General features: G+C 30.7%; 1 protein-coding gene across 2 annotated transcripts in view; it reads right to left on the bottom strand.

Annotated features, from left to right (window-relative positions):
* The window catches only part of Npc2b (Niemann-Pick type C-2b), a 54,543-nt gene that overhangs the window by 23,019 nt on the left and 6,115 nt on the right, over window positions 1-25,409 (bottom strand). Inside the window, exon 1 of one of the 2 annotated variants that reach the window (XM_088233860.1) lies at window positions 23,988-24,222. The exons of the other annotated variant lie outside the window; for it this stretch is intronic. Within the exon in view, the coding sequence (XP_088089986.1) occupies window positions 23,988-24,078 (91 nt within the window). The 5' untranslated portion in view covers window positions 24,079-24,222. Of the gene's footprint in view, window positions 1-23,987; window positions 24,223-25,409 lie in introns of those variants that run through there. 2 annotated transcript variants of the gene reach the window in all.

Here is a 25,409-nt window from a genome sequence, read left to right as displayed (position 1 = left end):
TATTTTCAATATAGCCCACTCTTTTATTTGAAAAAGCCCGTCATTCGTCTGCTGAAATTAAAATCAACATGGTTCCCAGCACTACAGACTACAAAAATGAATAGAAATGTGCCTACTGCCGACTGCAACACGGTACAAATTACTAGTACTTAAACACATACTTTTTTTCTACAAAACACTCAGTTTACCCTGAAGATGGCTCCTGCAATGGTAGCCGAAACGTCGGAACAAATCCAACATACGGTATCATCCAAAAAATAAACAAATTGATAACAGTGACCGTGAAAACCTTCCTAACTATTTAATTTTAAATATTTCGATTTTTTCTATTTCCTTTATTTCTTCAGGTAACTTTACAGGTAACAGGTACAGCTTCAATCCCTTGTCCAATGAGCTTTGAGATTCTGTTTTTCTCCTCATTGGTAATCTTATCTTTTTTTTATCCCTTGTTTCATATGTATGACATTGTTGGTTAAAGTTTATTTTTGTTTTTATTTTATTCATCTCCTTAATTATTTTATAAATAAAAGTTGCTACATTATATTTAATTTGTTTCTTTACTGTGAGCAAGCCAATTTCATTGTGCATTCTAGTTACATAAAAGATATTTCTTTTGAGTATAATCCTCATCGCCCTATTTTGAAGAATTTTATATTTTTAATTTCTCCTTCATTACATAAAAAAAGAATGTAAGAACAGTAATTTATGTGTGGACATATCATTGTTTTATATATAAGAATACTACTTTTTATATTTATTATTTTTTTATATGTGAACGCAACATACCCAAATAAGTTTTAACAAATATTATTTATATTACTTTTTTTTTAATTTCTAGCTTACTTAAATTCTATTAATATTATGAACGTTTTTACAATTTATTCGAACAGTTTATTACAATTTTTATTACCTAACTAACATAAGAGACTATTTGATTTTATAAATTGCGTTACAGTTCTCCTATGATTATATAATTTATTTTATTTATTTATTTTGTTCGTTAACGCCCAAAAGGCATTTAAAAAAAAAAAAAATGAATTACATGCTAACATACTAAATAATAAACAGAATATACAGAAAAAATATGTGAAATTAGTTAGAAAGAATATGATAAAAAGTTTTACAAAGTAAAAAAAAAAACAATAATAACAAAGGTATGCAAGAAAAAACAGTAAGCATATAAACAAAAAATGCAAAGATATAAGCTTATGAAATAAATTCTGTAAGGCAAACAATAAATAAAGTGTTACGGTAAGCAAGAAAGACATTTTTAAGTTAATTAATAAACAAGCAAGCATATATTATCACGAAAAAATAAGAAATAAAAATATGTATCTATGAAATGCGTATTTGCCAATACTACAGTGCAATTTGATATAATGGTAACAAATAAAAAAACAAGTATAAGGGTAATAAAAATAAACAAGTAAGTATTTTTTTTAATTTATGAAATTGAATTGTCAATAATGGTAATATAATAATATATCGTAAAAGATATCAATTTTTTTTTAATATTTTTTTTATATGGGAGTTGCTTTATTATTTACCTTGCTTATAATATACAAGGTTTATATTTCAAAAAGTGGATTTTTCTGCTATTAAATATCTTAAAATTTATCTAAACTATTGGGATCAGGAGGGATATATTAATGTGGGCTAATCGGGAACTTCTCAGCATTTGCTCACGTGGAGAGGAAACCACTTAAAACTCTTCAGGAGAAGCCGGCCTGTTGGCAGTAGTCAACAGGCCTTCCGTTCCACTAGAGGAGTGTTCGGCATTTTGTTCCCTATTTTGGTTTATTTTACCAATTTCCTGCGCTATATTTATCATGTATGATACTACCTCTCGTGTGAGTAAAAGATATCAATTGCAGCAATACTTTCTACACAATTGTGTGATCTTAACATAGTGATAATGCATCAAAGTGCGCCATATTATTAATTAAGCCTAGGATGTTATGAAGATGAAACATCATTGCAATAGAGATGGTAAACATTTTTAGAAGGGAAAAATTGAAGTCGATACTTTTTTAGGGCTTTTGAACTGTCATTGGCTGGTTTACAAGACCGCTTTACATACTGTGAACCATTCACCATTCTGTTAAGTAACGTTTGGCTAAATAGTCAGAATCCAGAATGTAAAAATAAATATAATTATAGTTATTATATTTCTTATAATTTAATCTCAATTGGGGGGTAGTCACGTTTTTAAGCAAACTAGTGGACCGTTTAAGGTATTAAATTAGTTTATTATTTATTTATTTTACAGAAAAAAACAGTCGACAATGATATAATAACTTTAAAAATTACGGTTTAAAGACAGATCATTGAAGTTTCTAAATAAAAATCGTACATATCAAATTATGGTACAACAAATAGGTGTGTTTGTGTGTATTTGTATGAGAGTAAGTGTATTTAGATTAATTAATTAAGTATTATCGGTTATAACCGATGATTTTTAAATATTCATTATTACTAAAAATTACATACATCACTTACTAACAAATCATTTACTAAAACTAAAATACATCGCTTTTCGCTAAACAGACGTATTAACGTTACAAGACATAATAATGCATCTTCATCTTTATGCCACAAGTAAAAAGCCGTAAAGCTGTTGCTATGAAATCAACTGAGTTATTATCTATGAAAATATTTAGGAGATTATTTTTCAGGCCTATCCAAAGAACGCGTTCTATTACAACTTCAGGAGAAAATCGGTAGTTTACAAACTAGGTGATATGATGGTAGTGTTGCTTGGAAAACGAATTTCGTAAATTGCAAAGGTTCCGACCTTGTATCAGCTAAGTTAGGGTCTCAATTAAATCCAAAGCAAAGCACGCGTTGCAATATGGCATCTATTTTCACATGCTGTCAATTCAAATAATCGATTGAATTTTTATCTATTTTGACATTTATAAAGTGAAGATTTTTAATGAAATTGAATAATTGTTTCATCTAAAACATTTAAGTTTGTAAGTGAAAATTCTTGATGGAAGTTCATTGTAATTTATTATATGAATAAAACACGAGTGATACTTTAATCCACAAATTTGGAATATCCAGTGACCGGTTTCATCGCTTTCGCGACATCTTCGAGACGATTAGTTAACCCGAAGAAATTTTTTTTGATTAAGATAAAAATAATTTTATTTAATTTACTTACATATAACTCTGAATTATCTATCCTTACCTCTGTTTTGTATAAATACATTTAACTCTTTAATAAAGATACCAGTCTCGAAGATGTCGCGAAAGCGATGAAACCGGTCACTGGATATTCTAAATTTGTGGATTAAAGTATCACTCGTGTTTTATTTATATAATAAATTGTTTTATCTACATAATAAAATAAAAATATTAAAAACAAATTAAAAGAGAAAATCACTGCGTTTAACATTAACCAAAAATCAACGAATCCCTCTGTAAAACTAGACTAGGACAGAGAGATACACTCTTTTTGGCTCAGTGTATTAACCAGTAATGTATGAGACATGAGAAGCTTTACCAATAACACCTGTAAAAGACATGCTAAAACATGGGTCACGGAAAGAAATATCGTTGGTTATTTCAGCTAAATTCCTAGTAAATTATGTTACTTTTTGGTTTTTTATACTAAAATATTTATATTGTGTATTTTTTAAATGTGTGCGAGTGTATGATTGTGTATTTTTTAAATGTGTCGCATATGTGTATGCAACTATGTGTGTATATACCCATGTATGTTGTGTATGAATATGTATATGTGTTTGTATGCGCCAGTAAGTATGTGTAGTTTGATGATAATTTTATGAAAAATCGTGCTGTCATGGAAAATTGATTAAATCAGTATGCCTGCTATGCGTTTGTGGGATTTTTTACTTATCATCTTGTTCTATTATTATTCACATCGTTGCCCCAGTTCCACAGGAAACGACTAGAAATCGGCGCAACAGAGATATAGCCAGTCAAAGTTTTTGCCTATTTTGTCATTCCAATATTAATGTATGAAAAATCGATTTTGTATATTTTTTTCATTCAAATACCTTTTAAATTTGTCCTAGAATTGTATTTTCTAAATTTATAGATATCAATAATGTTGTTATTAGACCAGCATGGGTATAAGCCAGTAATTTATTTGTCTCCAAGTATTAATTTGTACACATTCAAATAATAAGAAATCAAATTCCATTGTAAAATTATATTTTTTTTATTCATATAATTAATGTCAATTAAATGTATTTGTAGCAAATACCATTCAAAATAATGATCAAATTCATTAAAAATATTTAAATAAAATAAGTGAATATTATTATTTCAGACTTGTTGCTCTTTGGAATAGAACAAAGATACATTTATCACTCACCTTTCTAATTTCCACACAGAAACATGTCGAAATGCTTCTGTGTGGAATATATAAGTTTGAACGAAATAAAAATTCCACAAAGATATTTATAGTCTTTATAAAGAGAATATAGCCTTTATTTAGTTTTTTTCCGAGTGGGATTGGAAGAATATCGGCTTTCCGACTTGAATCAGTGTCTAACTCAAATATGACAATTTCGGACTTGTTTCCGTGTGGAACTGGGACAGCGACATGTACTGTAAACTTATGTAACTATAAGAAAAACTAAATTCAATTTTAAAAATTAAAAAACATTTTACGTGAAAAAAAATACTGCGAGCTTGAACCCCGAAGCAAGCAGTTCTCCTTCTTCTTCCTGTGCCATATCAGGTCCCCCCGAGGTTGGCGATCACTCTAGAGTAGGCATTCCGGCCCTGCGCCAACTGAAACAGCACCTCAACCCCGCGCACTCCCGTCCACCGTCCAGTCGCGTATGTTTCTCAGCCAGGGCATCTGTCGCCTTCCAAGTCCACGCTTTCCCTCGATCTTTCCTATCATAATTAGCTGTAGAAGCACAAATTTGCTTCCGCGCATGATATGCGGGTTTTCTCTTTTTACTGAGGGCAGTAGTTCTTTTTCGGCACTGGCTCGTCTCAGCACCTCCACGTTGGTCACTGAATCCGTCCACGGAAGTCTCAGCATTCTCCGGTGAAGCCACATTTCAAAAGCCTCTAATCGGTTTATGGAGTTCACCTTGAGAGTCCATGTTTCAACTCCGTAGAGCAGTATTGACCACACATAGCACTTGACCATCCTTTGTCTCAGTTTTAAATTAAGACTATTACTGCAGAAGAATGATTACATGCCATTGAATGCTGATCGTGCTATCTCTATTCTGCATCTAATTTCCCTATCTGGGTCTAGATCAGAAGTGATTTGACTACCGGGGTATTTAAAGTTAGGCACTCTCTCGATTGTTTGACCATTCAATCGCGATACAGCGTTGTTGTGAAGGTTTTGGCTATACACCTTCATCTTTGTTTTAGCCACATTGATGTTCAAGCCCATAACTCTACCAGCTTCGTCAATTTTATAAAGGAGTTCCTGAAGGACACATGCGTTGTGAAGGACACAGCCAGGATAACGGTATAGCAAGAAATTAGCGATTATTTTAATTTTGAATGTATCTTCTTATACGTGGGTAGATAATTTTAATTGCTATTTTTTTGAAATACAGATAAACGTCGTTTTACTCTGGGGTTCCATTCCGAGAGACACCGGCGTAAAAAAAAATCGGCGTAAAATGAACACAAATATAATGGAAGATTTAAGGTTAGGTTCCGTGTGAAAATTCTATGAACAATCTAACATTTGATACATCTTTATATATAAAATTCCTCTGTACGTGTGATTTCACCGAACTCCTCCTAAACGGCTTCACCGATTTACGTGCGGTTTTCAGAGAAATATAGATCTTCGCACGTGCGAGTTCGTAGATATTAATTTTTATAATCCAATATGTAAAAAAGAAGTAAGGAGCATAAGAGTTTTATTCATCGATATACCAGGGTGGCATTCGAGGAGAATGCATTTACAAAAAAATGGAATGATGTTGTTTTTTTGTGTATAAAAAAGGTTGTTTTTAAAATGTTTGCAAACAGCATTTGTTTTTTTTGTGGATCTCAATCAGATTCCTTCCTTAAATTTCTTATGATTTCTACCCATTTATTTATTTTTACTGGATTTTTGATAATACTCAAATAATATTAAACTCAATAAATTATTAAAAATCGTATTACAACATAAGTACACCCCTCTGTTGGTGAGAAGACCGGAGTTTGACGTTTGCAAAAAGAATGCCATATTGAAAAAAAATATTCATTTATGTTTTGGAATTCAACCATAAGCAAGTACTTATCAATAAAAAGTATTTTTCCAAGGTAGTTAATAGCAGGCAAGCCAACGTTCGGGCAGGACAACGTCTGTCGGGTGATTGTTGCTTCCTTTCTTGCAGAATCATAGCATAAAACTACAAATATTTTAATATTCTTTAAATTTTAATAATATTTAAGTAAAAAAAATAGCAATACCTTTTTATTTTTCTTAAAAACAAAACGAAAACTAACTCGGAAATAATTTTATACACACAATAGGCTGCTCGCGTAAACGGTAATAGAATAAAACAACGTGTTAAAGTGTGTTTGCTATTAAAATCGCGGCGCCTATTGTCGTCTGGTGTGGCCGACGCGGGTAATCCCACGCCGGCACCAACCGGCGTAATTGTAAATCGGCGTAAATCTGACCGGCACAAAACGACGTTTACCTGTATTATGTTTTATGCTAAGCATTTTAAATCCTTCAGATATATACAAAAATCTACATCTAAATTTGGAAGGTAAATCGATAATTCATGATAAGGTATTATTTGAGCAAGGATTTTTACAAGAGAATGGCAAGATTAGTATGTCCGTCATGTATAAAGTAGAGAATGAATTATACGTGCAGTGATACATATTAAAGAGCTATTTATAAGTCGTAATGCATTTATTCAACTATTCAAAATCGTAATAAATAATTGTTTGTATTTTCCTTTGTTGTACATGCATAAGAGAGTTGTTGCAAAAAGAAGTGATTTTAGAAAACTACTCGAGGAATCTTTCCAAACATGTATGCGATTTTATACATTATACAAGCGCACTAAATTCGGTGAACGCGCATTTGCATTATGGAATCTCAGAGTAATAAACACGCCACAGCTGTTTCGTTTTATTGCAAGTCACAAAATTCAATTTTATAATATAATATTAAAGTGTAGAAAGACTGGCATCAAAAAAAAAATAGGATGGGATCACATTTCATGTGTAAGCAGCAAATTCACAAATTATATAACTAAAGAATTGAATTATTTTGCCATCCGTCAGATTGTCAAAGAAAACAAAATTGACATTTTGTTAGTGTTGCCAGGGTACTCAAATTGTTTACGCTACTTTGCTCATCTAGTGATAGAACTAACGAAAATTGGACCTTTTGGATTAAACAACACCGTGGCGGACATTTGACCGACATTATATTTAAAACATAGTGGCATCAAATATTATTTATAATGACATAAATATATCCGCTTATGTAAAATCAAAAATTGCTTAATTTTTCAAGTTCAAAGTTCAACTACTTTTACTAAAAATGACCCTTTACTTATCTACTCTGTTGCGTCAATCAATGTTTTCGCGTGTACAATAAAATTTTAGAGATTTTTGTTTTTTTAATTTTTCTTACATTTATCTTATGATAATATTGTTCGCAATCCGGCAACATTACGCAGCGACTTCACCCATGCGTGTGGCAAAAGTGGGGCAAAGTGGACACAGTCCGAAGAATTCAAATATGATTCTACGCTCTTTCTGTACATTATAATTCTATGTCTAAATACAGAATATATAAATTTGGTCTAAAGGTCTATTATAAATTGGTTACGTTTTTTATAATTCTTTATGTTTTTTATGATTATTTTAGTTTATATTGCTTATTATGTTAATGAGATAAATAACGTTTTTATTTTATTATTATTTTAACATTGTTAAATAACTAATTTAAGGCATGTATTACTTATTGTAAAATGTTTGTTCTCAGTGAGGAAACATTATTCTAAATAAAAAAAATAATACAAACATTGTAAAAGTATAAATAAATAAAATAAAAAAATGTGTGTGCCCATATTTCAAAATTCAAAATAAAATAAATAAATATAAATATCTAACAACAGACGTATAACGGACGGTTTCGTCGCTTCATTTTTGATCTGAGTACATTGTTTTGATGTAAACTATAGCTTACTTCGTGATTGATTTTATTTTTTTATTTTATTAGGGAAATCAACAGTTCTTCATACATATTTTTAGTAAACAAACATATATAGTGTATAAACTCAGAACTAATAACAGATTTCCACATAGTATACAAAGTTAGTAAAGAATATATATATTACATATCAAATAAATACATACAATTTATACATATCAAAATGTTATTTTCATGTACTCAATAATCAAAGATTTTTTTGATATTAATTTTAAGAACATTAAGTTACTGTAAATTGGACGGGATAAGGACAAAAATGCTTGAAGAGAGGATAAGGAGGGGATGTACATATTTATTATTATAATGTCTACTAAGTTACATAATACATTTTTAGTGTAAATTTTAAATCTGACAGAGTGATGTTTGTGTAATCTATATTTTTAAATTTTGTATTGTCCATTGAAAAAGTCCTACGAAAAAAAGCATTTTGATAATACTATTTGTCCGTATGGACGCTCTAAAGCGGTAGCGCCTCATTACTCCGAGCATGGAATGCTCTCCCAGCGAAACTGTGAGAGTGACGTGATGTTTAGGAGAAAAACTTAAAAGCATCTGTTTTCTGAACCATTTGAATAAATCTGTTGCATGTGATAACAAATATACCGTTTTACTAATAAGTTTTATTTAAATTTTAAGTAAAATTAAAATCAACATTCATAAATTCAATTTGTAATCCGTATTTGGGGTATATATTACGAAAATAGCACTGTACAAATTTTCCAAAATATTCATTAAAATACATGAATTCAATATTTTATTATATTGATGTTTTTTGTTGATATTTCTTGATAAAACTCCATAGTTAATGGCTTAGTTTTACTTTGTATTATTGGTGGTCAAAATAATAAAAAGTAAAACTAAACCACGAAGTTTCATTGATAAGTTTATTCATAATTTTATCATAATCAATATTTTATGATTTAGCTTTTATTGGTTGCGCATGTTGTATACATTGATTTGCTCTATCCCCTTATGAGTATTTCATTGATATTACTTTTCCACAAATAATTGTACTATGTCTGAGTTCAATTCGCAAATTCGCACTACGTTTTATAGATAGTTTCATACTGCAATATTTAATTGTCCCTAGACTAGTACCAGAAGCGTAAGACTGGTCACCTTATCTTTATGTAACAGATTACCGATGTACGCTGCATTTGGTGTTCCAATGTAGTGCCCTTAGCACTATCGGGTGCAAATAGAGGGGTATGGTACTTCAATAATTAACAAAAATCAAGTTAAATACTGATATGATGTATTGTAAAAGTTAACTTCAAATGAAAATCTAGCAATGAAATTTCAGTTTAAAGGTAACCAACCTAATTCATTTTCTATAGATCTGCTTTCATAATTTACTATAAAGTCAACATATTGCAACAGAAATAGTATAAAAGGCTAGGCATCCACAGGGTAGACAACCTGCACTTATGTATTCCCTTTTATAAAATTTTCTTTATCTCTGTTGTAATATGTTAATATTAACAGCTCCCTAGGGCAGTGGTAGGCAAACAGCGGCTCGCGAGCCGCATGCGGCACCAGCTTAATACTTTTTGTTCAAATTTAACCACTTAACACTTTTTGTTCAAATTATTTAGTCTACTGGTTCTACAGAAGAACTTCTAGGACTATTGCCTTTTGAATTATTGAGGATATTGCAAATACTGTAATAGAATTCATGGAGAAGCATCATATTCAACTTGATTAAATTAATTTATTTTAAGCATGTGGAGCTAAAATTATGACCGAGGTGAGAACGGTTTTTTTCTATTTTCGAAGCAAAAATGAATCACGAGATGCTTTTTTACCATTGCATCATTCATCAAGAGGCGAAAAATTTCCAATGTTATGGATTTGGTGACCAAAATTGTCAACAAAATTGTCGTAAAATCTCCTTTTCATCGCTAATTTAAAAAATGTTTACTCAATAACAGAGTAAATACGGAGATCTTTACTGTACAATAAGGTTTGTTGGCTTTACAGAGGAAACAGTTTAAAGGAAAGAAAATTGGCTCTCAAAAGAAATCTTAATCGACGAAATTCTGATCTTTGACTCTTTTGACTAATCAGTTTGCCGATCACTGCCCTAGGGGGTTGAATCCAGTCTATATAAAGTCATTTCTACACTATTATCATTTCTCTTTACGCTTTTGATGACTTTTTTTATCCATTTTCCAATTATATTGTAATTATTAAACTCGTAACATAAGCTTTCTTTTTTCATTTTTTTTCTTCTTATTTTTAAACTAATTTTTATTAAATTATTATTTTTAACACGTTTAATGCTGTGATAAATTAACTATAAAGGGTTACGGGTCTAGCTACATTTTATGTCCATATATATTGTATAAAATCTATGTACATAAGAGTGGGTCGATGATGTTTGAAGTTTTTTTTTTTTAGACATCAAAGTGAAAGAAGACTAAAAAGTTGCATTTTAGATCACATTGAACGTAAAAAATATTTTTTTAAATATTCCATACTGCTTTTGGCCCTCAACCAAGGTTTGATGTTTATCATTGTCTAAACATTTTGTTAATTATAGATATCTATAATGATAAAATTATTATTTTGCTAGTAAAGATATAACTTAATCACATTACAAATTCGAACACGTTTTAAAACTACCGAAATGCAAAAAGTTTACACTCCGCGGAACTGACTCCGTTGACCGCCGGGCTAATATTGACGAAAACAATGGCTCATTAAAACAATGCTACCCATGCATTACATAACAAAGTGCAACTCACGCTCTTAGATGCTTATTTAATAAAGTTTAATGCACATTATAAAATTTAATTGGATTGATTTTCTTACTTAAATAAATCGACTTTTTCAACAACTACAATCTCTGGTTGATTTAATATTTTTTGCATTCCGAGTAATCTAAAAGGCAACTTTTTAGACCCCTTTCATTTCAAAATTCAGAAAAAAAATATCGGCCCATCCTTATGTAATTAATCTTAATTTTCTTGCATGTAATTAATTATCTTAAGCCTCTAAATGTTTAACAAATAATAATAATACTATATAAACTATCCTTCTTCTTAACTGTCGAACTTTTAAGGGAGTTCAATGTTTGAAGAGGGGTGATATTTAACGAAAGTGTTGTATGCTTTAGGTGCATAAGTAGAGCCTCTCATCAAACCGTATTAAGAGGAAACGGGGTCTGACTTTTCTTCATACAAACGCATTTCTGTAGTTACTTCCTGGATTATGCCACTAAAGTAGTGATTTGATTGATTTTTACGCACTATCGATATTATTGTTGTTTTGTTTTTTTGACAAATTGTTTTTTTTCCATTAAAGAGCCCAGTTTTATCTGCCTTCTTTGGACGTACAGTATACAAATATGATAAATAATTTTGAAAAACAGAAAAAATATCGACACAGAAAATTTCAATCTGATACAAAATCGGTTCTTTGGCTTTTAATATTCATTTTTTTTATTAATATTTTTTATTTATTTACAATTTTAAAAAACCCGTTAGGGTTACATTAGAAATTTAATATTGTCTAGTCATTTTATGTCTCGTCTAGTCTAGTTAGTTCAGTCATCATGTGCTTTTTCAGATTGATTTTAAATTTGTCTCCAGTAAAAGTTTTCAAGTAGTAAGGTAAATCGTTGTAGTGTTTAAGTCCATTATGTAGTATTTTTGACTGTCCTTTGTTTGTCTTTGCTTATTCAATATGATAGTGTTGTTGTTGTCTGGTGCTATATTTGTGTATGTCAGCATTTTTGACTAATATTATGTCGTCGTCTTGTATGTTTCCCAGTGTTATTTTGTGCACAATTTTTAAGGTCTCAATTTTAGTCAAGTAGTTTATGTCAAACTGGTGTGTTTTTTTGTACAGTTCAGTCGTAGAGGTCAGGTAGGGTAGGTTGTATGTTAGTTTAAGAATTTTATTTTGTTGTCTTTGTATTCTTGTTATGTCTGTCTTGTTGCCAGTTCCCCAGAAGGTGATACACGTCTACTCTAGCTCAAAGGGTTATTGTATCCCAGCTCTAATTATTTTACTGTACAACCTTTATAAAAACCTTCACCTCACGCTTATGTACATAAGTACTTATCATTATCCATTAATCTAACTTGTATTTATATATAATAAACTAGTTGACCTACAGAGGCTGCTCAGATAAACTGATTTAAATTGCATTTTATTAATATGCAGTAAATAAGACTGCGCATAAAGGATATCTAATCCGATACTTCTCAGCAAATCGAGGAAATATTCTAGTTGTGTTCCAGTATCAAATTGTTAAACAAATGTAGCGTATTTCTACAAGTATTACATGTTACGTGAAGGTAAGGTGATCAGTCCTACACCTCGGGTGCGAGTCCAGGAACATTAAAGGCCCACCCACTTACCCATATCCATTTTAGAGGCCTTGTGGTCTCTTTTCAGATCCGCACGTTGCAAAATATTTTTTTTTTAGCTTTGATGAACTGTAAATTACTTTTTTATTGATATTCTTGGTTTACAAAAGATTCGCGTTTTCTTAGAATTTACATTCACGGCATTTAATTTCCTTATCACCGTCAGGGCAGCTCAGTATAATGTGTAGTCAATGTGTCTGTTACCCTGAATCTTATTTTCCCAACAGGGTAATATTACACAACATTATTTTGGTACGTGTATTTGTACATACACAAATCTGGATTTCTCCCAAGGGGGAGTAGGTATATATTTTTATTTATATCCCTACAGAGATGAGGTAGAATTTTTTCAAATTCAGGATTATGGATATTCGAGCGTTTACAGGGCTTATGACCTGTCATTGGCTGGGTTAAGTGGCCACTTTAAGTAGGTACTTAAAGTGGCCACTTAACCCATTTAAGTAGGAACATTTAGCAACATATATACAAAAATTAAAAATGTTACCTGTGTGGATATTCGCTAATAAGCGGAATGGGAAATGTTGTAGTACCTACTTAAAGTGGCCACTTAACCCAGCCAATGACAGGTCATAAGCCCTGTAAACGCTCGAATATCCATAATCCTGAATTTGAAAAAATTCTATCTCATCTCTGTATGGATATAAATATTTTTAAAAAAAGGGTAATATTACTTTACATTTACATTTCTAAAGTAATAAAGGTCTTTGAAATACTTTCCAGTAAATAATTTTTTTTTTGCTAATTATTAAAAAATACCTTTAAATTTATAATTTTGAATTTCCACAAAAACAGAGATTCCATTAGCCCCGCCCCTAATACGTCACGATTCATGTTTATTTGTTCCTGCCATTGAAATTTGTGTAGAACAATTTCACGAATCTTGACGTCACAACAACCAAGGCCAAACAGGTCGCGTCAGTCCGCAGTCAGTCCTTGTCTACAAAAATTTGGACAAACTCAAAATATCGTTGGTATGTTTGTATTTATATAATAATGTTTCAGGCGTTTCTTGTAGGTGGCTAGAGAAGGTGCATTTTTTATATGAAGAGGTGTAGTACCTACCTTCCATAAACAAAGCTACTCGGTACAGTATCAATATTATGAACCTACTTACAAATTATATGTAAGTTTTGCTGTAGATATACACATGATAATATAATGATACATCGCATATACAGACAACGGTTATTCATAAGAATCGTAAGCGACCCACTTTCTTTTACACGTTACTAACTTGACTGTCAACTTGCTTTCAGATTAAATACTGCATAATACTCGGAGCAATAATTCTCTACAGAAGCCTTTTGGATCTATTCCGTAGAACATGAGCTCTCCAAATTTTTGGTTTGGTTTTCAGTTTAACAATAAACGTGTAACGGACGGTTTCGGTTTGCGCTTGCAATTCTCGACCCGAGTACCTACGGCCTGTTGTATTGCTGTAATCTGTAGGTAACTTATATAAAAATATACTGGTTTTTTCTCCGTATGGGCGACTCTATTTGCTAACGAAAAGGCGGACTGTAAATGGTAAACTAATTTCATTCGGTTTTGTGATTTGGAAATATTTGAGAAAGGATAGGAACATGGAATGGATACCTACCTTTAATATGATCTGAATGTTCTTCAATTTCTGGCACTGGATGACAAAATGAACTATAAAATATAACTATGTTTTCCACGACGCGCGACGACTCCAACCACTTTTTATCCGATTTTATGTCAAGTCAAAAATGTTGTTTGGTTTTTGTTCTAAATCAGAATCTTCTCATTTTGAATATCTTCTATCTTGATTTTAGGTAGGTACCATAAGGATGGGTCAAAGGAAGGATGGGAACGAAAGGTAATCGGTCAGGAAGAGTATCGATAAATGCTGTTATTTACTTAACACTATTAGCCATAGACGTGTTGTTACTCTAACGCATGAATCTTATGTACCTACTAACATATTACAACAGAGATGAAGAACGTTTTAGAGAAAGCAATATAGGAGTCTAGGCATCTACAGGGCTTATGACCTGTCATTGGCTGGTTTAAGTGTACACTTTACACACTGTGTAACAATCACCGTTTTGCCCATATTTGAACATCTATATTCCTTCAAGTCTTTCATCTGTTGATTTTTGTGAAATTAAAGAGCTGAAACCTTTTTTTATGCGGGTGAGATTCATTTAATTAAATTATTTCACCTATATACTAGGCAACGCCTGAAAATCTTATTTTTTAAATTTCTATACTTCTTCGTGGACCAGGTGGATTTATCAACAATACTTTGACCACTTTTTTTACCAAAATATGTTGGCCACTTAAACCAGCCAATGACAGGTCATAAGCCCTGTAGATGCCTAGACTTCTATTACCTTCTCTAAAATTTTATTCATCTCTGTTGTAATATATTTACAGCTTCCCAGGGAGTTGAATCCAGTCCTTGTCTACAAAAGTTTGGACAACTCAAAATATTGATTATATCCTTACTAATATCAAAATGATGCAGGATCTACAGTATTCCATTATTAAGAAAGTTGTACCACTAGAATTATTCAATCAGAGGGATAACAAAAGACTCCTTTATAAATCACTTAAAACTCTGCCAGTACAAGGAATTTTGTGGTTTTGCATCATTTTAGAGCAGTATATTTCTAATACTTTAAAAATTTATAAAAATCATAATTACAACACTCGTTTTACTTATAATAATGGTTTAGTGATCCCTAAAATTAGTAATAAATATGGCAGTAGAACATTTAATTATATTGTACCTTACATTTTTAATTTAATTCCTGCCAACCTTAATTAATGCCTGTTGGAAGGGCTCTCTCTATCTCTATGTTGAACAATATCACTTTGGACATTGACATTTTACACGTCTCTGAGGGAGTTTTTCGTTACAAGATTCTCTTACTTTTTTAACATATTGTTCTTTGGATATTATGTATACTAATGTGTTTTTTTTATATATACCTAATTAACCTAATTATTTCTATATGTATGAATTAAGATATTCCATTTTGTAATGTACATATTTATGAATAAATAAAATTGAAAATTGAAATTGAAAAAATTTAAAATTAAATAATATGTGGAACAAGAATACAATTAGAAATGTCTCCTTTATCAAGAGTTTTTATATTAATTGTATCTAAATAATGTGTTCAAATTTGATTGATATGTATATTGTTTTTTCCATGATATAAGTATTTCTTTTTCTTTTTTTTTTGACTGAGCGGTACAGTTAAACTACTGCTCCTTATTTTGACTGTAATAATTGTTAATGTAAATATATTTATTTTTAAGTCGGATAAATATTTTTGTAGGTAAACTTTACCAGCCAGGCACAAAAAGTGGCTTGGTGAAGTTTTTATATTTATTAGATGTATTTCTTGTTTAGTAATCTTAATATTTATCCATGCGTACTTTTTAATTTAAAAAATCAAAAAGCTTATTACATTGCGCTATCCTAAAAAAAACATTTAATAAGGACAGAACGATTGAAGGTACTTCAGTATACCTGCATCTAAAACCCATATTTTTACTAAAGCCCCTTTTCATAAAACTCGGAAAAAAAATTCAACACTAAAATTAAAATTTGGTATAAGCGTTTCCGTAGGCCTTTGTTATTATTTCACACACTTCGTTGCAATTTATTTAATTTTTTACACAAAATTGTCGAGCTCATAAAAATACCTCTAACCTAAGCGGCTGCTACAAAGTAAACAATGAATACCGCTGAAAACTTTAGCATAGTTCAGAGGCATGCATACCAACACAATAAAAAATAAATTGACAATCGGACTCTCCAAACCCGCGAAATTTAATAATTCTTATAATTTTCTGAACATAACTCGTACTATGTCTATGTGAGAAGCACGGATTTTGCATTTTTTTATGTAACAAAAAAATAATTCATCTCTCGCGGGCTTGCGCAGAACAACTTACCAAAGTTTCATAGAAATCGGATGAATGGTATAGGAACGCAAACGGGAAAAACAAAGACACAACAATTTATATACATATAGATGGAAGGTATATATAGAATTGATTGAGTTTATCTGCTGAACTTTGTTCGTATAAATTATAATCGCAATAAAAATAATGTATTCAATTTTACTAAACTTTTTAAAAATAATTTTCACTAGTACCCAGGTTAGTAAAAATAATAAATAAAAGTGGAATAAAACTCAATACAGAATTTACTTTATTATAATTGTGTCAAGATTGCTTGAAATTAATACGCGTAATATCATCAGATCATAATTTGAAGTTGACAAAAAACTAGTTGTCTTTTTTTTACATTAGTTTCAAAACACTTCAATGGCATTTGAAGGACATCTTTCCGGACTTTTTTATTATTTCGCAACGTGAGAAATTAATTGGGTAATAAATTATCGAAGAAACACTAAGAAATTACGACTCATATGAAAATTCTCGGGAATTTATGTATTGCTTCATTTGACACCCCTTTCTATAATGTATGTGAAAATATGAATTTAATTAAGTACACAAATAAGTACGAAGGCTTATATATTACAGAAATGTAAAACAATATTTCAAATCAAGTAAAATAAATACATAATACCAATGTTTCAAGTTGTAATATGAGACCATTTAAGTTATTACCCCTTTAAACACTGAATTTCAAATACTGCTGAAAATACATTCTGTGATAACGTTTCTAAGAACAAAGTTACAAATATAATTTTATGAAGAACAAACACGTTCAAATTAGTATTTTTTCAAAATTTAGTCTGAGTTAGTTGTCGGCTTCGTTGTGTGGTAGTCACCGCGTTTGTCTACCATGTAAGAGGTCTCGGGTTCGATTCCCGACATGGTTGACATGAAATATTTATTTAAAAATGTGTTTTTACGCTCAAATCTTTCATAGTCCCTGGGCTGGACCTGAAGCATATGACTGATCACCTTACATTCATGTTACAAAAAAAAGATCAAGATACGCTGCAATTGGTGTACCAATGCAGTGCCCTTTGCACCATTAGGTGCGGAAAGGTAATGATGATGTTAGTTACTTTTAAAAAAATATTTTTTTCTTAAAACATACCATAAATTTTTTTTAATTTCTTTTTTATCTATTGTTCATTTACTTTATTTTTGAATGTCACGATTTTGGATAGCTGGCGTTTTAAAATGGCAAAATCGTATAATTTCCTTACTTTTTATCAGACTACAGCCTTAATAATACGTAAATCAATGTTATGCATTAAGTAAAAGATGCAAGATACGTCTTGGCACTATTTTTGTGTGTGCAGCGAAGAAACGTTGAGCAATATTTTAGAAAGAAATATTACCTTATTCATTATGTTATGTATTTATTTAATAAACAACCGGTAGGTTGTATTGCTAAATCCCTCTTTAGCAATAGTTTGCAGTGGATATCACGGGTAGGCAGTTATTTTAGAATCGTTCTCAGTATTCAACTTCCTTGTGATCAAATAACAAATAAAAACTGCCATTATAACATTTTTTATGAAAAGTGCTCAATGCAAGGACAAAAGAAACCCGCGGATTCTTTATGCCGCAAAAGCAGTAAAAAATAAGTAGATAACTAATCAGTTTTTGGTTTCCGGACTGCAAAAATCGACAGCTTCATAATGAGGCTGTTTACAGTTTTTGAAGTTGTAAAAAAATATTTTATTATGGACACGATAACAATAATAATTGTATTTTATTTTATTTGGAATACAAAGAGATGTACAGGTTACAATTTTTTGTTTCTTTTCTCGGCAAGCACCCAAATTTGAGTGAATTTTAACAAAGTTACAATTGCAAGGTTTTTTTTATTTAAAAAAAATATATATATATTAAAAAGTAATGCCTAGTAGGAGAAGACCCGAGCTAAGGCAGACTAACATATATGTTTATTTATATATTTCCATAAATATACACACACACGTGCGCACCCTTATAAACATTCATACACATACATACACGCATATACACACATATACATGCATATATACATACATGTATGCATGTGTATATGTATGTGTATATATACACATACATCAATTTTATTTTATCAATTTTATCTACAAAGTAAAGTTTTCCGTATGAAAAATGGAATATGTTTACAATTTTTTTTTTCAAAACATGTTCAATTACCGGTAACTAACAAAGATACGTCGAATTTTTCATACAAATATACACACTTCTGTACATAAATATCGATAATAGTTTATACCGTCACAATACCGATGAAGATAGCCGTTCATAATCGCGGCGCAGGGACTATGAACTAGTATAAAAACACAATTTTAAATAAATATTTCAAATCAACCATGTCGGGAATCAAACCCGAGGTTATACCACACGGCTGAGATTATTATGTAACTAAAATAAAAGTTACAACGTACCTATATTACTGATCTTTCCGGCTGTTAATTATATCTGTAAATTCATTGTTTTTATAAATTTAGGTAATATTATATAAGTTTGTATTAATATAAACCTCCACCAACAAGCCACAGAAAGTGGCTTGGTGGGATATTAGTTACTTGTAAAAGTAAATAAAAAAATTATTAAATATTTAAAAGTGCAAAATTGTATATTAAAGTCAATATAAAAAAAATATCGAGTACTAATTTTTTGATTAATTACTAAATTGGTAAAATGATTGAAAGCTTATAGATCAAATAAAAAAAATATTGAAGCGAAATCCTACATTTTTGTTTTTGAAAAAAAAATACAAGCTTTTTTAAAGACATAAAATTTTATGGAATTTTCTTAAATTCTCTGTTAAATTACGCCTTTGAAATTTTTTAAAAAATGTTTAATAGGTAGCTTTAATATTTTTGATTGATTTTTGATTTCCTAACTTTTTATCAGACTACAGCCTAAAATACGAAAGTAAAATTTATATTGCAACAATAAAAGTTTTGAGCACTAGTTCCATATTTTTGCCTGTATGTTAAAAACTTTAAAAAATACGTTGAAACAACCATTAGCATTTGAAAACGTGACATAGTGATTGAAGTGAGTTACTAACCGGTGACTATTAAAAATATTTTCTATCTAATATCAGTGTTTTAGAAAGCAATTAAAAAATATTTTAAAGTAGCAGCTGTCGTTGTGTGTTATTATTGTAAGTACCCGGTGTGGCAATTGCAAAATTATCTTTGTTAATATATATTTTTAATACTTTAGTAATAATAATACTACTTAAGTTTAATGATCACAAAACCTCCATAACTAACCACTAACCACCCATCACATATATTTTCCACTAATGCTTTCCCTTGAATTTATTTGTTAATTTATTTATTTTATTAGGTAAACAAACAGTGTGTAAAAATATATTGACAATTTCTTTGTACATCAGTGTAGTTTTTTTACTGCGGGTATTTTTTTAATAAATGAATTTATAAAATATAAAAACGTACATATTTATCCATTTTAAGAGAACTTTATTTCCGAAGGCATAATCTTCCCATCAGCATCCTTTTTAAATATTTTTTATAAGGGAGTTACATTATTTTTTACCTTGCTTATAATACACTAGGTTTATATTTCAAATAGATGATTTTTCTGCTATTATATTACTTTATTTTAACTCAACTGTTGGGATCAGGATGATATTCTATCTTCCCATAAGCATTTATATCGTAAGAACCCATGCACAATATTCACCGTTCTGCCTGGGTTAAAACATCCACATTTCCTTCACTTTTCCATCTGTTGATTTTTGTGAAGTTAAGGAGCTGAAACCTTTATTGATGTGGGTGAGCCTCATTTGGCTGAATTATTACACCTACTAAGCAACGCCAAAAAAAGTTTTAATTTTTATACTTTCAGACTTTGATATTTTTATACGCTGCATTGTTGCAGGAAAGAAAGGTGATCAGTCTTACGATCAGTCCAGAGACAATGGAATAATTAAGTGAAAAACCACCATATATTTTATGTTTACCGATAGGCGAACGCCCCAACCACGACGATTCGAGGCGGGGACATATCAACTCGATTTTTTTTTCAGAATTTTTACCTGAGAGTAGTCATCGTGCCAATAACACTCGTCCAGGATTCTGGTTCTATTTCATTCGACATTCCTTTCTCAAAAACGTTTTCCCTCACTGTTGCAATAAGTTATGATTTTTAAACTGTTAATTTTTTTTTAATAATTTCAGTTTCATTAATAAAACGTTGTTTCGATGATATTATTGTAATAGCTGGATTATATTATGTAAAAAACACCGCATCATGCGATTTTTCGGAATATCATCTAGCTTATTACGGGTATTATTTAAATATTATTCAGATTAATACGTAGATTTTAATGTCAATAATATTTTTTCTACATCATCAACGAAGTATTTGCAATGTTGTTTTGCGAAAATTATGGAAAACTAATCGGAGGTAGAGGGCCATTTGGGCGTTTCTTTAAAATAAACAAGTTAAATGAAACATTATTTTTTTGGTATGTGTATTTTTGTACATACACAAATCTGGATTTCTCCCGAGGGGGAGTAGGTATATATTTTTTTTTATCTATCTTTTTTTTATCTAATTTTTTTTATCTTATATTAATAAGATATATACAAGAATCAAAATGGTACCTGTGTCGATATTCGCTAATAAGCGGAATGGGGAATGTTGTAAAACGTAAAGTGGCCACTCAACCCAGCCAATGACAGGTCATAAGCCCTGTAAACGCTCGAATATCGATAATCCTAAATTTGAAAAAATTCTACCTCATCTCTGTAGGAATATTGATTAAAAAAAAGTTAAATGAATTTGAAATTCTTTGTTTTGATTTATTTTGTATATATCGAAATAAATACACATTAATACGAGTAAACATAAGCTTGTTACTCAATTTTATTAAAAGAATATTTAAGTAGGTACAAGCATAACTTAAAAAAAAACACTTTTGAAACGAGCATTTACCGATATTTGCGTTTACGATGAATTATTGTAAACGAATTGTAAAAAAAATAATTGTAAACAAATATTAAAGGTGAGTTAATATTTCAATTATAATGATATGAAGTGGTTTTTCCTTTTTAAACGATTCTATGATTATTTTTGTGATCTAATTCAATGCGAATCTCTGCAATTTCGTGATCTTATTCTATGATAATCTCTACAATTCCACTATCGGATTCTAAGATTATCTCAACAATTATTTTCTGTATCTACAATTCTGTAATCTAATAATATTATTATCTTTACAATTCCATAATTATCTCTAAAATTGTTGCAATAGAGAGAAAACATTTTTGAGCAGGGAATATGGAAGTCTAGGCATTTACAGGTCTTATGACCTGTCATTGGCTGGTTTAAGTGGCCCCATTACGCACGTGTAACATTCACCATTCTGCCTAGTTTAAACATCCACATTTCCTCAACTCTTCCATCTGTTGACATTAGTTGGTAGGTTTTGACTAGGATGCTAGATTTTGAATAGGTTGATGCTAGGTTTTCCTCGTGAATAGGGGGGATGGTGCTAGGAATAGAGCGAATTTGTGAATAATGATTGTCTTTTTTTGGGGTAAATAGGTTTGAATTATTTGGCCGGTGGAGAGATGGTAACGATCCTGATTCTCCTGATCGGACTTGTTTCTTCCGGTTTACTAACAAGCTAATGAACTAACATATTAAATAATACTCAGAGTCCCGATACAGACATCTACTGAAGAAATATTCCACAAATCACAACTTATGACACCAAAGCAATTATATGCTAAAACCATACTTACTTACAGATTCAAAAACTATTCTTACTCAAATGAAAGACATAACCCCTACAAAACATCACATACAAATAATATTATCACTAGATCCTCAACACAAAGACAACTTAAACAAATACAAACTAATACCACTTTCTGATAAAGGGATTTTGAGTATTATTAAATTAAAATCTATAACCTACTTCCACTATCTATTAAAACAATAAGTAACGAGAAAATGTTCAAAAAGCCTATAAAAAAATGGATGGAAGAGCCATGTAGAAATAAAATGGATTGTCTTATTCGCCCAAACCAATATTTAATCAACTGCTCCACAAATGTATAGCTTGTGTTATGTTTTTGTTATTTTATTGTGCGTTTTGTAATATAAATTATAAAGATGTACGTAAATTAATTACAAACATAAATACGTAGTGTTTAAAACTGTCTGAACATTTTGTTAATTATCTCTGTTCATTAAGTATTCTTTGTTTATTCTCAAATGTAAAAAATGAGTTTGAAAAAGTATATTGTTAAGTGTTCTCGGCACGGGTAACCCCAGTGAGGTCACATTTTTTTTATTATTTCTTACAATGGAAAACATATGAATAAATAAATAAATACCCTATAGCCGTTAAAATTAAGAAAATGTGATTGAAGGTGATAGACAAACTGACTATATGTACTTAGGTTACTCTGACGGCGATAGGGGCATTGAAAGCAGTCAATGTAAATTCAAAAAAATAAAAATACGTGAATCTTTTGTAAACAAAGTTTTTTTTTTAATTATCGCTTAAAAAAATAATTGTTTTTGCAATTCGCGGATCTGAAAAGAGGCCATAAGACCTTTAAAACAGTTCCAAGTAAGTGGGTACTTTTGTGAAGTAAAAGAGCTGAAACCTTTATCATGTGGGCGAGATTCATCAGACTGAACCAATTCACCTACTAGGCAACGCCTGAAAACAATTTTCCAATTTTTATTTTATTCTTAAACCAGTTAGTCATAAGCTCTGTAAATGCCTAGACTTCCATATTCCCTCATCAAAAATGTTTTCTCTCTCTGTTGCAACAAATTTATATCGATATAAATCCCTGGAGAGAAAATCCAGCTTGTCTGCAAACATTTAGACATACTCAAAACATTATTGACATGAGTATCTCTTTAACTCCACAATCTAATTCTATGATGATCTCTACAATTCCACGATATTATTCTACGATTATATCTAAATATCTATGATTAGGTTTTCAGTAATTTCTTCACTTATTATGTAATCTAATTTTTACAATTCTATGACCTAATTCTCTGATTTTCTTTCCTATTCTGCTATCTGTTTTTTTCTAATTATCTCTACTATTCTGTGCTCTAGTAGAAGATCATCTATCTATTCGATCGTCAATCAAATAGATTATCCCAATTATATATTTGATTATGTTATTCCACAAAGTTAATGCCGATTCAATCAATAATACAGATCATCTCATTTAAATGTTTTTTACAAAACGTTTCTTTTAACAAATCAATACTGAGTGTTTTATTATTTTTCAAAAATTGTATTTTTGAAATATATTTTGACTGTAGAATTTTACTACGTATGTATCAAACAAATCAACGCTACCTATGTATATGATTAAATCAATTAAATTCCATGAAACAAAATTTTAAGAGAACAAAACAAAACACAAGTCTAAATATAAAATTATTGCAACATCCATTTGAAACATTACCTGAACATTGTGAAACTTTTGTGGCGTCTGTCAATGTGGACAAGCACATGAGACTCAGTGCAACAAACGAGGCAACTGTCACAAGATGCATTTTTGTTTTGTGCGTAACAAAATGAAATCGAGGAGTAGTTGTTTATGAACGAACACCGCGTTTATGGGCTAGGTACGCGGTCAAGTTTCACGGAGGCACTGATCAGACCCGTCAATTTCCGACCAATATATAAATGTAATTCCCACCATTCACTCACTAACAACGGTTTGCGGATCTACGGTGCTAAATCGCCATGATTCGGCCAAGTAAACCAGAGCCGTTGTCGAGTAACGAAGCCTACAACCGCGCATGTAATAAACAGAGAATTTTCCAAGTGACAATAACAATACTTCGGTAATTTATAGTAAATTACATAGTACGGAGTGCATGTTTGGGGTTTCACTTTTCACTCTCATCTGAGTACAATTTATGACAACGTCGAAACGTGGACACTCACCCAAAACACTTCAAAAAAGATCGAAGCCTTTGAAATGTGGTGCTACAGGAGGATATTAAAAATCTCCTGGGTGGATAGAGTCCGAAACGATGATGTTCTCCGACGGATGGAAAAAGATAAAGAGGTACTGAAGACCATAAAGAAAAGAAAACTCGAGTACTTTGGGCATGTGATGAGACGCGAAAAATATAAAATTTTACAAGTCATTCTACAGGGAAGGGTTGAAGGGAGACGCAGTGTAGGTAGAAGGCGCATCTCTTGGCTTAAGAACTTGCGCGACTGGTTCCATTGCAGCACTCAGTCTTTGTTCGGGGCAGCTGCCAATAAAGTAAGAATCGCAATGATGATTTCCAACCTTCATCGGGGAGAGGAACCATAAGAAGAAGAAGAAAGCATTTAATGTTCCGATCAGCCGGTTGCGAAATAAAAATGCGCTGTTCCTTGATCAGAACAGCACAAACAAATATTAATTTAAATATTTATTTTACAACAAGGAAAAATATCGGGTTTTTTTTTACATTTCCAAAGTAATAAAAGTCTATGAAATACTGTCCAGAAAAATAAAAATTTTTGCTAAGTAATAGTAGCATAACAAATATTTTTAAATTTGTAATTTTGGATTCCCGCAAAAACGGTCATTCCATTGGCCACGCCCCTAATATGTCACGATTCATGTTTTTTGTTCCGACCATACAAATTTGTTTAGAACATTGTCACAAATCTTGACGTCACAACTGTCAAGGCCAAACATGTTATGTTTTTCTAGCGACATATTTTTTTAAAGTCTATTTTTCAATTTATGTATGATAACATTTCTTCACAATATGCATATTGATTTCGAAAATACAACTAATTATTTTAAATCCATTTCATATATTCTTATCGGCATTCGTAGTATGTGATATTTCCCTATTGTAGTCTGCATTACTTAACG

The sequence above is a fragment of the Micrasema longulum genome, unplaced genomic scaffold, assembly GCF_059751315.1.
Source record: "Micrasema longulum isolate JH-2025_06_02 unplaced genomic scaffold, ASM5975131v1 h1tg001159l, whole genome shotgun sequence".
In the NCBI taxonomy this organism is placed as follows: domain Eukaryota; kingdom Metazoa; phylum Arthropoda; class Insecta; order Trichoptera; family Brachycentridae; genus Micrasema; species Micrasema longulum.
This window is presented reverse-complemented; position numbering and strand designations above follow the sequence as displayed.